General features: G+C 45.8%; 1 protein-coding gene across 1 annotated transcript; it reads left to right on the plus strand.

Moving 5' to 3' along the window:
• Positions 1 to 266: 266 nt before the first annotated feature.
• Positions 267 to 12121, plus strand: LOC118473431 (uncharacterized; the record flags this gene model as incomplete). The annotated part of the gene is made up of 5 exons (XM_035962809.1): positions 267 to 278; positions 1825 to 1880; positions 11413 to 11652; positions 11860 to 11968; positions 12020 to 12121. Coding segments are annotated over exons 1-5 (519 nt in total), but the record flags the coding sequence as incomplete, so codon positions are not given.
• Positions 12122 to 13547: the final 1426 nt, after the last annotated feature.

Below are 13547 nucleotides of genomic sequence, written 5' to 3' on the forward strand. Positions count from 1 at the left end.
ATTCATTCCATGATACGACCATGTGTTGTCCATGTAAATGATTTTCACTTAAAAAAAAAAGTAATGGCCAGCCGAGCTGGGCCGCTACAAGGCCCAAAGGCCGAGCAGCCCAACCCAGCCGGCTGGCATGCGTGCGATAGCACATGGAATAGCAGAGGGATTAGGGCTGTAGGGGAGCAGTGGCGGCTGGAAACAGGAAAGGCAGGAGCGAAGCCGCGTTCCGGGCGGCGGCGCTCTGCAGGCTGTTGGAAACTTGCCCGAGATCCATGGCGCTCCTGGTGCAACCGCTCCCCTTCTCGGCTCCATAAGTATGGTGTCTTGCCCCTGTTTAGCAGCACGCAAAACACTGCGAGCCCTCGGCTCCTCTCGGTTTTTCTTTCTCCAGTTTGCTGTTCCAGTCACAAGTTGATCGATCCGTTCGGTCCCTGTGTGGTGCTGTGTTCCTCTGATCGCTGTTAACCGTGGCCTGGTGCTTGGGCTCCCTGCTGCGCGGTGTTCCTCTTCTCGGGCTGGTGCCGAGGACGTCTCCCTCGGCTCCGGCAGCGGCTCCAGTATCTCCGTCAACCTCCCGCCGTGCAGGTCCGGACGTGGGCGGCGGAATTGGTTTTCTGGGACAGAACCTCGTGTTCGCTGAGCTGGTCTTCCCACGTAGACAATCTACGTGCTGTGAGTTACCCGTTGCCTCTATTTATTTATTGAATAATTTTGTGCAATCTGCTAGTATTATTTACTTGGGTGTGATTGCACAATTTATGGGCGGATTATGTGCTCGATGATGATAGCGGTGTAGTGAGACGACGTGACAGTCTGGGTTTTAGTGTGTTGTTATTTTCAGCATTGATATTATTTGTGCCTAGTTATTTCTTACTATTGTGCAAGCTGATTATTTAAGTTCATTATTGTTCCTTAATTCTTATGCACACTGTTTTGATCTTAATATTCATGCTTGATTTCTAGGCTCATAATATTTGATCTAAAACCCTGATTTGGTAAGATAGGACTGTCACGTTAGTCGAGGATCTTTGATCACCCTTTAGCGTTGAAGGGCTGTCTATTGCAGCAACCCGCTATTTTGAGAGCAATATTTTAATATAAACAATCATGTTTATTTGTTTAATCTGCCTTCTTCATCTACTTGCCATGTTTAATTTGCAAATGGATTTGAGTAGCTATATTACATGTTTTCATGTCCTGGAATTGCTACTGTTCATTGCTGTTATAATTACATATGGCATTTATCTGAGTTATATGCTTGTTTTATTCGGAATTAGTATATTTAATCTATTTAAATATGTAGAAAGCATGTCACTTATTTCTCTAAATTTACAACAATCCAGAAAACCAAACCGTATTATGGCCTCCAGTTCTGATGTCATTAAGCCTGAAGCGTTCGACGGCGCAAGCTTTAAACGCTGGCAGATTAAGACTCGCATGTGGCTCACTGACCTAAAATTATTTTGGGTAATGACGTCGGCTGTTCCCCAGGCTGCATCAGATGATGCTGATGATGCAGCGAAGGCCGCCGCACTAGCGGAGAAGGCCAAGTGGGACGAAGCCAATGAGGCATGCTTGTCTCGTCTGCTGAACGTCTTGTCGAACCGCTTATTTGACGTGTACTCTCGTTTCACCTCCGCCAAGGGTCTATGGACTGAACTTGAGAACGAGTTCTCTGAAGTTGACAATGGCAATGAGTCATTCACAACGGAAAACTACCTCAACTATAAAATGGTTGAGGGAAGGTCTGTTATGGAGCAGCTACAGGAGATTCAACTCCTTGTTAGAGACTTGGTCCAATATGGCTGCGTCCTACCAGACAGTTTTCAGGTGAATTCAATACTGGCAAAGCTCCCGCCTTCTTGGCGAGACTTTGTGACTTCACGCCGCCTGATAGTCGCCTAGAGGGGGGGTGAATAGGGCGAAACTGAAATTTACAAAAATAATCACAACTACAAGCCGGGGTTAGCGTTAGTAATAATAAATGAGTCCGCAAGAGAGGGCGCAAAACAAATCGCAAGCAAATAAGGAGAGTGACACGTGGATTTGTTTTACCGAGGTTCGGTTCTTGCAAACCTACTCCCCGTTGAGGAGGCCACAAAGGCCGGGTCTCTTTCAACCCTTCCCTCTCTCAAACGGTCCCTCGGACCGAGTGAGCTTTCCTTCTTCTCAATCAACCGGGAACAAAACTTCCCCGCAAGGGCCACCACACAATTGGTGCCTCTTGCCTCGGTTACAATCGAGTGTTGATCACAAGAGCACAAGAGAAAGAAAGAATGCGATCCAAGCGCAAGAGCTCAAAAGAACACGGCAAATCTCTCTCGCTAGTCACTAAAGGCTTGAGTGGAATTGGAGAGGATTTGATCTCTTTGTATGTGTCTAGAATTGAATGCCTAGCTCTTGTAAGTGGTTAGAAGTTGGAAAACTTGGATGCAATGAATGGTGGGGTGGTTGGGGTATTTATAGCCCCAACCACCAAAAGTGACCGTTGGCTGGAGGCGTCTGCTAGATGGCGCACCGGACAGTCCGGTGCACACCGGACAGTCCGGTGCCCCTGCCACGTCATCACTGCCGTTGGATTCTAGCCGTTGGAGCTTCTGACTTGTGGGCCCTCCTGGATGTCCGGTGCACACCGGACATGTACTGTTTGATGTCCGGTGCACCGGTATGGGCGTGCCTGCCGTCTGCGCGCGCTGCGCGCGCATTAAATGCACCGCAGGGAGCCGTTGGCGCCGCAGGGAGCCGTTGCCCCGCTGGCTCACCGGACAGTCCGGTGCACACCGGACAGTCCGGTGAATTTTAGCGGAGCGGCTGCCGCGTGAACCCGAGGCTGGCGAGTTCAGGAGGCCGAGCTTCCTTGGAGCACCGGACATGTCCGGTGCACACCGGACAGTCCGGTGAATTATAGCGCGCCGGCTTCCGAGAATTCCCGAAGGCGAAGAGTTTGAGTCTGAGTCCCCTGGTGCACCGGACAGGAACTGTTCACTGTCCGGTGGCACACCGGACAGTCCGGTGCGCCAGACCAGGGGTGCCCTCGGTTGCCCCTTTGCTCCTTTGTTGAATCCAAAACTTGGTCCCTTTTTATTGACTGAGTGTGAACCTTTTACACCTGTATAATCTATACACTTGGGCAAACTAGTTAGTCCAATTATTTGTGTTGGGCAATTCAACCACCAAAATTATTTAGGAACTAGGTGTAAGCCTAATTCCCTTTCAATCTCCCCCTTTTTGGTGATTGATGCCAACACAAACCAAAGCAAATAGAGAAGTGCATAATTGAACTAGTTTGCATAATGTAAGTGTAAAGGTTGCTTGGAATTGAGCCAATATAACTACTTTACAAGATATGCATGGAATGTTTCTTTCTTATATAACATTTTGGACCACGTTTGCACCACGAGTTTTGTTTTTGCAAATTCTTTTGTAAATCCTTTTCAAAGTTCTTTTGCAAATAGCCAAAGGTAAATGAATAAGAGTTTGTAGAGCATTTTCAAGATTTGAAATTTTCTCCCCCTGTTTCAAATGCTTTTCTTTTGACTTAACAAAACTCCCCCTAAAAGAGATCCACCTCTTAGTGTTCAAGAGGGTTTTGATATACCATTTTTGAAATACTACTTTCTCCCCCTTTTGAACACAATAGGATACCAAATGATAAAGACTTTTGGAAAGCACTAAGTTTTTGAATTTGGTGGTGGTGGTGCGGTCCTTTTGCTTTGGGCTCATTTCTCCCCCTTTTTGGCATGAATCGCCAAAAACGGAATCATTAGAGCCCTCGGAGTAATTTCTTCCCCTTTGGTCAAAAAGTAAATGAGTTAAGATTATACCAAAGATGAAGTCCGGTCCTTTTGCTTTTGAGCTTTTGCTCTCTCCCCCAAGGATGAAATCCTTTTCTTTGATGCTCATTTCTCCCCAAGGAATAGAGAGTTGCTCGGAGTGATGGCGAAGCATGAGTTACGGAGTGGAAGCCTTTGTCTTCGCCGAAGACTCCAATTCCCTTTCAATATACCTATGACTTGGTTTGAAATAGACTTGAAAACACATTAGTCATAGCATAAAAGAGATATGATCAAAGGTATTTAAATGAGCTATGTGTGCAAGCTAGCAAAAGAAATTTCTAGAATCAAGAATATTGAGCTCATGCCTAAGTCTGGTGAAAGATTGTTCATCAAGTGGCTTGGTAAAGATATCGGCTAATTGATCTTTAGTATTAATGTAAGAAATCTCGATATCCCCCTTTTGTTGGTGATCCCTAAGAAAATGATACCGAATGGCTATGTGCTTAGTGCGGCTATGCTCGACGGGATTGTCGGCCATTTTGATTGCACTCTCATTATCACATAGCAAAGGGACTTTGGTTAATTTGTAACCGTAGTCCCGCAGGGTTTGCCTCATCCAAAGCAATTGCGCGCAACAGTGACCTGCGGCAATATACTCAGCTTCGGCGGTGGAAAGAGCGACCGAATTTTGCTTCTTTGAGGCCCAAGACACCAAGGATCTTCCCAAGAACTGGCAAGTCCCCGATGTGCTCTTCCTATTGATTTTGCACCCCGCCCAATCGGCATCAGAATAACCAATCAAATCAAAAGTGGATCCCCGAGGGTACCAAAGCCCAAACTTAGGAGTATAAGCCAAATATCTCAAGATTCGTTTTACGGCCGTAAGGTGTGATTCCTTAGGGTCGGCTTGAAATCTTGCACACATGCAAACGGAAAGCATAATGTCCGGTCGAGATGCACATAAATAAAGCAATGAACCAATCATTGACCGGTATACCTTTTGATCCACGGACTTACCTCCCGTGTCGAGGTCGAGATGCCCATTAGTTCCCATGGGTGTCTTGATGGGTTTGGCATCCTTCATCCCAAACTTGGTTAGAATGTCTTGAGTGTACTTTGTTTGGCAAATGAAGGTGCCCTCTTGGAGTTGCTTGACTTGGAATCCTAGAAAATACTTCAACTCCCCCATCATCGACATCTCGAATTTCTGTGTCATGATCCTACTAAACTCTTCACATGTAGACTCGTTAGTAGACCCAAATATAATATCATCAACATAAATTTGGCATACAAACAAGTCATTTTCAAGAGTTTTAGTAAAGAGTGTAGGATCGGCCTTGCCGACTTTGAAGCCATTAGCAATAAGGAAATCTCTAAGGCATTCATACCATGCTCTTGGGGCTTGCTTGAGCCCATAAAGCGCCTTAGAGAGCCTATAGACATGATTAGGATACTCACTGTCTTCAAATCCGGGAGGTTGCTCAACATAGACCTCTTCCTTGATCGGTCCATTGAGGAAGGCACTTTTCACGTCCATTTGATAGAGCTTAAAGCCATGGTAAGTAGCATAGGCCAATAATATGCGAATTGACTCAAGCCTAGCTACGGGTGCATAGGTTTCACCGAAATCCAAACCTTCGACTTGTGAATACCCTTTGGCTACGAGTCGAGCTTTGTTCCTTGTCACCACACCATGCTCATCTTGCTTGTTGCGGAAGACCCATTTGGTTCCTACAACATTTTGGTTAGGACGTGGAACTAAATGCCAGACCTCATTCCTCGTGAAATTGTTGAGCTCCTCTTGCATTGCCACCACCCAATCCGAATCTTGGAGAGCTTCCTCTACCCTGTGTGGCTCAATAGAGGAAACAAAAGAGTAATGTTCACAAAAGTGAGCAACCCGAGATCGAGTAGTTACCCCCTTATGAATGTCGCCGAGGATGGTGTCGACGGGGTGATCTCGTTGGATTGCTTGGTGGACTCTTGGGTGTGGCGGTCTTGGTTCTTCCTCATCCTCCTTTTCTTGATCATTTGTATCTCCCCCTTGATCATTGCTATCATCTTGAGGTGGCTCGTCTTCTTGATTTTGCTCTTCATCATTTTGAGCCTCATCCTCATTTTGAGTTGGTGGAGATGCTTGCATGGAGGAGGATGGTTGATCTTGTGTACTTGGAGGCTCTTCGGATTCCTTAGGACACACATCCCCGATGGACATGTTCCTTAGCGCGATGCATGGAGCCTGTTCTTCACCTATCTCATCAAGATCAACTTGCTCTACTTGAGAGCCATTAGTTTCATCAAACACAACGTCACATGAGACTTCAACTAGTCCAGTGGACTTGTTAAAGACCCTATATGCCCTTGTGTTTGAGTCATAACCAAGTAAAAAGCCTTCTACAGTTTTAGGAGCAAATTTAGATTTTCTACCTCTTTTAATAAGAATGAAGCATTTGCTACCAAAAACTCTAAAATATGAAATGTTGGGCTTTTTACCGGTTAGGAGTTCATATGATGTCTTCTTGAGGATTCGGTGAAGATATAACCGGTTGATGGCGTAGCAGGCGGTGTTGACCGCTTCGGCCCAAAACCGGTCTGGTGTCTTGTACTCATCAAGCATGGTTCTTGCCATGTCCAATAGAGTTCGATTCTTCCTCTCCACTACACCATTTTGTTGAGGTGTGTAGGGAGAAGAGAACTCATGCTTGATGCCCTCCTCCTCAAGGAAGCCTTCAATTTGAGAGTTCTTGAACTCCGTCCCATTGTCGCTTCTTATTTTCTTGATCCTTAAGCCGAACTCATTTTGAGCCCGTCTCAAGAATCCTTTTAAAGTCTCTTGGGTTTGAGATTTTTCCTGTAAAGAGAATACCCAAGTGAAGCGAGAATAATCATCCACAATTACAAGACAATACTTACTCCCGCCGATGCTTATGTAAGCAATCGGGCCGAATAGATCCATGTGGAGTAGCTCAAGCGGCCTGTCGGCTGTCATGACGTTCTTGTGTGGATGATGGACTCCAACTTGCTTCCCTGCCTGGCATGCGCTACAAATCCTGTCTTTCTCAAAATGAACATTTGTTAATCCTAAAATGTGTTCTCCCTTTAGAAGCTTATGAAGATTCTTCATCCCAACATGGGCTAGTCGGCGATGCCAGAGCCAACCCATGTTAGTCTTAGCAATTAAGCAAGTGTCGAGTTCAGCTCTATCAAAATCTACCAAGTATAGCTGACCCTCTAACATTCCCTTAAATGCTATTGAATCATCACTTCTTCTAAAGACAGTGACACCTACATCAGTGAATAGACAGTTGTAGCCCATTTGACATAATTGGGAAACAGAAAGCAAGTTGTAATCTAAGGAATCAACAAGAAAAACATTTGAAATAGAATGGTCAGGAGATATAGCAATTTTACCAAGTCCTTTGACCAAACCTTGATTTCCATCCCCGAATGTGATAGCTCGTTGGGGATCTTGGTTTTTCTCATATGAGGAGAACATCCTTTTCTCCCCGGTCATGTGGTTTGTGCACCCGCTGTCGAGTATCCAACTTGAGCCCCCGGATGCATAAACCTACAAAACAAATTTAGTTCTTGACTTTAGGTACCCAAACGGTTTTGGGTCCTTTGGCATTAGAAACAAGAACTTTGGGTACCCAAACACAAGTCTTGGAGCCCTTGTGTTTGCCCCCAACAAATTTGGCAACTACCTTGCCGGATTTGCTAGTAAGCACATAAGATGCATCAAAAGTTTTAAATGAAATGCTATGTTCATTTGATGCATTAGGAATTTTCTTCTTAGGCAACTTAGCATGGGTTGGTTGCCTAGAACTAGATGTCTCACCCTTATACATAAAAGCATGATTAGGGCCAGAGTGAGACTTCCTAGAATGAATCTTCCTAATTTTGCTCTCAGGATAGCCGGCAGGGTATAAAATGTAACCCTCGTTATCCTGAGGCATGGGAGCTTTGCCCTTAACAAAGTTAGACAAGTTCTTAGGAGGGGCATTAAGTTTGACATTGTCTCCCCTTTGGAAGCCAATGCCATCCTTGATGCCAGGGCGTCTCCCATTATAAAGCATGCTACGAGCAAATTTAAATTTCTCATTTTCTAAGTTGTGCTCGGCAATTTTAGCATCTAGTTTAGCTATATGATCATTTTGTTGCTTAATTAAAACCATGTGATCATGAATAGCATTAATATCAACATCTCTACATCTAGTACAAATGGAAACATGCTCAATGGTAGATGTAGAGGGTTTGCAAGATTTTAATTCTACAACCTTAGCATGCAAGATATCATTCTTAGTTCTAAGGTCGGAAATGGTAACATTGCAAACATCTAGTTCTTTAGCCTTAGTAATCAACTTTTCATTTTCTACTCTAAGGCTAGCAAGAGAAATGTTCAATTCTTCAATCCTAGCAAGCAAATTATCATTATTATCTCTAGGAGTGGAAATTGAAATATCACAAACATGAGAATCAACCTTAGCATTTAAAATAGCATTTTCATTCCTAAGGTTGTCAATTATTTCACGGCAAGTGCTTAGCTCACTAGATAATTTTTCACATTTTTCTACTTCTAGAGCATAAGCCTTTTTAACCTTAACATGTTTTTTGTTTTCTTTAATTAGACAATCCTCTTGGGAATCCAAAAGGTCGTCCTTTTCATGAATAGCACTAACCAATTCATTCAATTTTTCTTTTTGAGCTATGTTAAGGTTGGCAAAAAGGGAACGCAAATTATCTTCCTCATCACTAGCATTGTCATCACTAGAAGATTCATATTTAGTGGAGGATTTAGATTTAACCTTCTTTTTGCCGTCCTTTGCCATGAGGCACTTGTGGCCGACGTTTGGGAAGAGGAGTCCCTTGGTGACGGCGATGTTGGCGGCGTCCTCGTCGTCGGAGGAGTCGCTTGAGCTCTCGTCGGAGTCCCACTCACGACAAACATGGGCATCGCCGCCCTTCTTCTTGTAATACCTCTTCTTTTCCTTTCGTCTCCCCTTCTTGTCGTCACCTCGGTCACTGTCACTAGATATCGGACATTTAGCAATAAAATGACCGGGCTTACCACACTTGTAGCAAACTTTCTTGGAGCGGGACTTGTAGTCTTTCCCCCTCCTTTGTTTGAGGATTTGGCGGAAGCTCTTGATGACGAGCGCCATTTCCTCATTGTCGAGCTTGGAGGCGTCGATTGGTTGCCGACTTGGTGTAGCCTCCTCCTTCTTCTCCTCCGTTGCCTTGAATGCAACGGGTTGGGCTTCGGATGAGTCGCCAAGCTCGTTGATTTTCCTCGAGCCTTCTATCATGCACTCAAAACTTACAAAATGCCCGATAACTTCCTCGGGGGTCATTTTAGTATATCTAGGATTACCACGAATCAATTGAACTTGAGTGGGATTAAGAAAAATGAGAGATCTTAAAATAACATTTACCACTTCGTGGTCATCCCACTTCTTGCTCCCGAGGTTGCGCACTTGGTTCACCAAAGTCTTGAGCCGGTTGTACATGTGTTGTGGCTCCTCCCCTTTTTGAAGCCGGAACCGACCGAGCTCCCCCTCGATCGTTTCCCGCTTGGTGATCTTGGTGAGCTCATCTCCCTCGTGCGCAGTTTTGAGCACATCCCAAATCTCCTTTGCATTTTTCAACCCTTGCACTTTGTTGTATTCTTCCTTGCTTAGAGAGGCAAGGAGTATGGTTGTGGCTTGAGAGTTGAAGTGCTCGATTTGGGCCACCTCATCCTCATCATAGTTTTCATCCCCTATGGATGGTACCTGCGCACCAAACTCAACAACATCCCATATGCTTTTGTGGAGCGAGATTAGATGAAATCGCATTAAATCGCTCCACCTAGCGTAATCTTCACCATCAAAAGTTGGTGGTTTGCCTAGTGGGACGGAAAGTAAAGGTGTATGTTTGGAAATGCGAGGGTAGCGTAGAGGGATCTTACTATACTTCTTGCGCTCTTGGCGCTTAGAAGTGACGGAGGGCGCATCGGAGTCGGAGGTCGATGTTGATGAAGTGTCGGTCTCGTAGTAGACCACCTTCCTCATCCTCTTGTGCTTGTCGCCTTTCCGATGCGGCTTGTGGGAAGAAGATTTTTCCTTCTTCTCTTTGTGGTGAGAAGAAGATTTCTTCTCCTTCCCTTTGTTGGAGGAGCTCTTCTTCTTCTCCCTCCTTTTGGTGCGGGACTCTTCCGATGAAGTGCTCCCGTAGCTTGTAGTGGGCTTTTCGCCGGTCTCCATTTCCTTCTTGGCGTGATCTCCCGACATCACTTCGAGCGGTTAGGCTCTAATGAAGCACCGAGCTCTGATACCAATTGATAGTCGCCTAGAGGGGGGGTGAATAGGGCGAAACTGAAATTTACAAAAATAATCACAACTACAAGCCGGGGTTAGCGTTAGTAATAATAAATGAGTCCGCAAGAGAGGGCGCAAAACAAATCGCAAGCAAATAAGGAGAGTGACACGTGGATTTGTTTTACCGAGGTTCGGTTCTTGCAAACCTACTCCCCGTTGAGGAGGCCACAAAGGCCGGGTCTCTTTCAACCCTTCCCTCTCTCAAACGGTCCCTCGGACCGAGTGAGCTTTCCTTCTTCTCAATCAACCGGGAACAAAACTTCCCCGCAAGGGCCACCACACAATTGGTGCCTCTTGCCTCGGTTACAATCGAGTGTTGATCACAAGAGCACAAGAGAAAGAAAGAATGCGATCCAAGCGCAAGAGCTCAAAAGAACACGGCAAATCTCTCTCGCTAGTCACTAAAGGCTTGAGTGGAATTGGAGAGGATTTGATCTCTTTGTATGTGTCTAGAATTGAATGCCTAGCTCTTGTAAGTGGTTAGAAGTTGGAAAACTTGGATGCAATGAATGGTGGGGTGGTTGGGGTATTTATAGCCCCAACCACCAAAAGTGACCGTTGGCTGGAGGCGTCTGCTAGATGGCGCACCGGACAGTCCGGTGCACACCGGACAGTCCGGTGCCCCTGCCACGTCATCACTGCCGTTGGATTCTAGCCGTTGGAGCTTCTGACTTGTGGGCCCTCCTGGATGTCCGGTGCACACCGGACATGTACTGTTTGATGTCCGGTGCACCGGTATGGGCGTGCCTGCCGTCTGCGCGCGATGCGCGCGCATTAAATGCACCGCAGGGAGCCGTTGGCGCCGCAGGGAGCCGTTGCCCCGCTGGCTCACCGGACAGTCCGGTGCACACCGGACAGTCCGGTGAATTTTAGCGGAGCGGCTGCCGCGTGAACCCGAGGCTGGCGAGTTCAGGAGGCCGAGCTTCCTTGGAGCACCGGACATGTCCGGTGCACACCGGACAGTCCGGTGAATTATAGCGCGCCGGCTTCCGAGAATTCCCGAAGGCGAAGAGTTTGAGTCTGAGTCCCCTGGTGCACCGGACAGGAACTGTTCACTGTCCGGTGGCACACCGGACAGTCCGGTGCGCCAGACCAGGGGTGCCCTCGGTTGCCCCTTTGCTCCTTTGTTGAATCCAAAACTTGGTCCCTTTTTATTGACTGAGTGTGAACCTTTTACACCTGTATAATCTATACACTTGGGCAAACTAGTTAGTCCAATTATTTGTGTTGGGCAATTCAACCACCAAAATTATTTAGGAACTAGGTGTAAGCCTAATTCCCTTTCACCGCCACATGAAGAAGCAAATGACTCTCACTGAGTTGTCAGCTGCGATAAATGTGGAAGAGCGTGCAAGGTCCAGTAACAAGCCATCCCAGCAACTTCAGGCTCACGTTGTTGAGAAGGGTGGAGATAGAAAATTCCAGAAGAAGAAGAACTCTCCACAGAAGAATATGAACCAACCTAAGTCCAAAAAGATGAAGAAGAAAAAGGAGGACTTTATCTGCTACGTTTGTGGAGTCTCGGGGCATACAGCTCGGAGGTGCAAACTTAGGAAGGGAAAAGGTCCTCCACCTCAGCGCAAAGAAGGGAACGTGGTGGTTAACTCCACCCCAGGGTATGCACTTCAGGCCTTTATGGCAAGTCCATCAGATGACTGGTGGATGGATTCCGGTGCTACTGTTCATATTTGTGCTGATCGATCCATGTTCTCTTCATTCCAGGGATTCAACAGCGCACCAGTCCTAATGGGAAATGGTGTTCCGGCAGCAGTTCGAGGTACTGGACAGGTCTACCTGAAGTTAACTTCAGGAAAGACGCTCGTGCTGAAGGACGTACTCTATGTGCCCTCGATGAGCCGGAACCTCATTTCAGTGTCGCTGTTATGTCGACAGGGTCTCAAATTAGTGTTTGAGTCTAATAAAGTGGTCCTGTCTAAGTTTGGTACTTTTATTGGAAAGTCATATGAGTCAGGCGGTTTGTTCCGTCTTTCTGTTTTGAACAATCATTCTTCTTACCATGTTAATGTGGTCTGTAATAACGATTCCATTAATAATATATGGCATTCCCGTTTGTGTCATGTGAATTTTGAGGCCATTAAGAGATTAAGTGACATGTCTTTAATTCCTGAATATAAACATGTTAAAGGTGTAAAATGTGGTATTTGTGTGCAAGCCAAGCAGCCTAGAAAACCGTTTCATACGGTTGAAGGCAGAAGTACCACTCCTTTAGAACTAATTCACTCAGATATCTGTGAGATGAATGGTATAATCACAAAAGGCGGTAAAAGATACTTTCTTACCTTGATAGATGATGCTACCAGGTTCTGTTATATTTACTTACTCAGAACTAAAGATGAGGCACTAGAACACTTTAAGATCTATAAGACTGAAGTTGAAAACCAGTTAGACAAGAAAATTAAAAGGCTACGGTCTGATAGAGGAGGTGAATACCTTTCCAACCTTTTTGATGAGTACTGCAAAGAGTGTGGAATCATTCATGAAACCACCGCTCCATATTCACCTCAGTCAAATGGGGTAGCTGAAAGGAAGAACCGAACGGTGTGTGACTTAGCTAATGCTTTGTTGCAAAGTTCGGGGATGCCTGACATCTGGTGGGGCGAGGCAGTACTCACAGTATGCTATGTCCTGAACAGGGTGCCGCCTCGCAACCGTGAGGCCACACCCTATGAAGGATTTAAAGGAAGGAAGCCAGATCTTTCGCATCTTCGGACTTGGGGTTGCCTTGCAAAGGTGAATGTCCCGTTGCCGAAGAAGAGAAAGTTAGGCCCTAAGACCGTAGACTGTGTCTTCCTGGGTTATGCACATAACAGTGCAGCTTATAGATTTCTAGTGGTCCATTCCGAGACAAGCGAAGTTGCTATAAATGTAATAATGGAGTCTCGGGATGTGACATTCTTTGAGAGCATCTTCCCTATGCGGGATAAGGAAGTAGTAGCCCCAGATGGTCCATCTCGGACATATTCTCTGCCCTCGAGTATCCATGACCAGACTCCAGATTTGGAGTTAAGGAGGAGTAAGAGACAAAGGACTGAAAAGTCTCTGGGTGATGATTATATTATTTATCTAGTGGATGAAGAACCACGCTCCCTCACAGAGGCATATACATCTCCGGATGCAGAGTACTGGAGGGAGGCTGTCCGTAGCGAGATGGATTCAATCATTTCGAACGGAACTTGGGAGATAACTGATCTCCCAGCTGGTTGCAAGCCTGTGGGCTGTAAATGGATCTTTAGGAGGAAGAGGAGACCCGATGGTACTATTGAAAAGTACAAGGCCCGTCTTGTGGCTAAGGGTTTTACTCAAAAGAAAGAGGAGGATTATTTTGATACTTATTCTCCGGTGGCTCGATTGCCCACAATCCGTGTGCTTTTAGCGCTGGCAGCTGCTTATAAACTTCTTG

The sequence above is a fragment of the Zea mays genome, chromosome 9 (genome assembly GCF_902167145.1).
Source record: "Zea mays cultivar B73 chromosome 9, Zm-B73-REFERENCE-NAM-5.0, whole genome shotgun sequence".
Lineage (NCBI taxonomy): Eukaryota > Viridiplantae > Streptophyta > Magnoliopsida > Poales > Poaceae > Zea > Zea mays.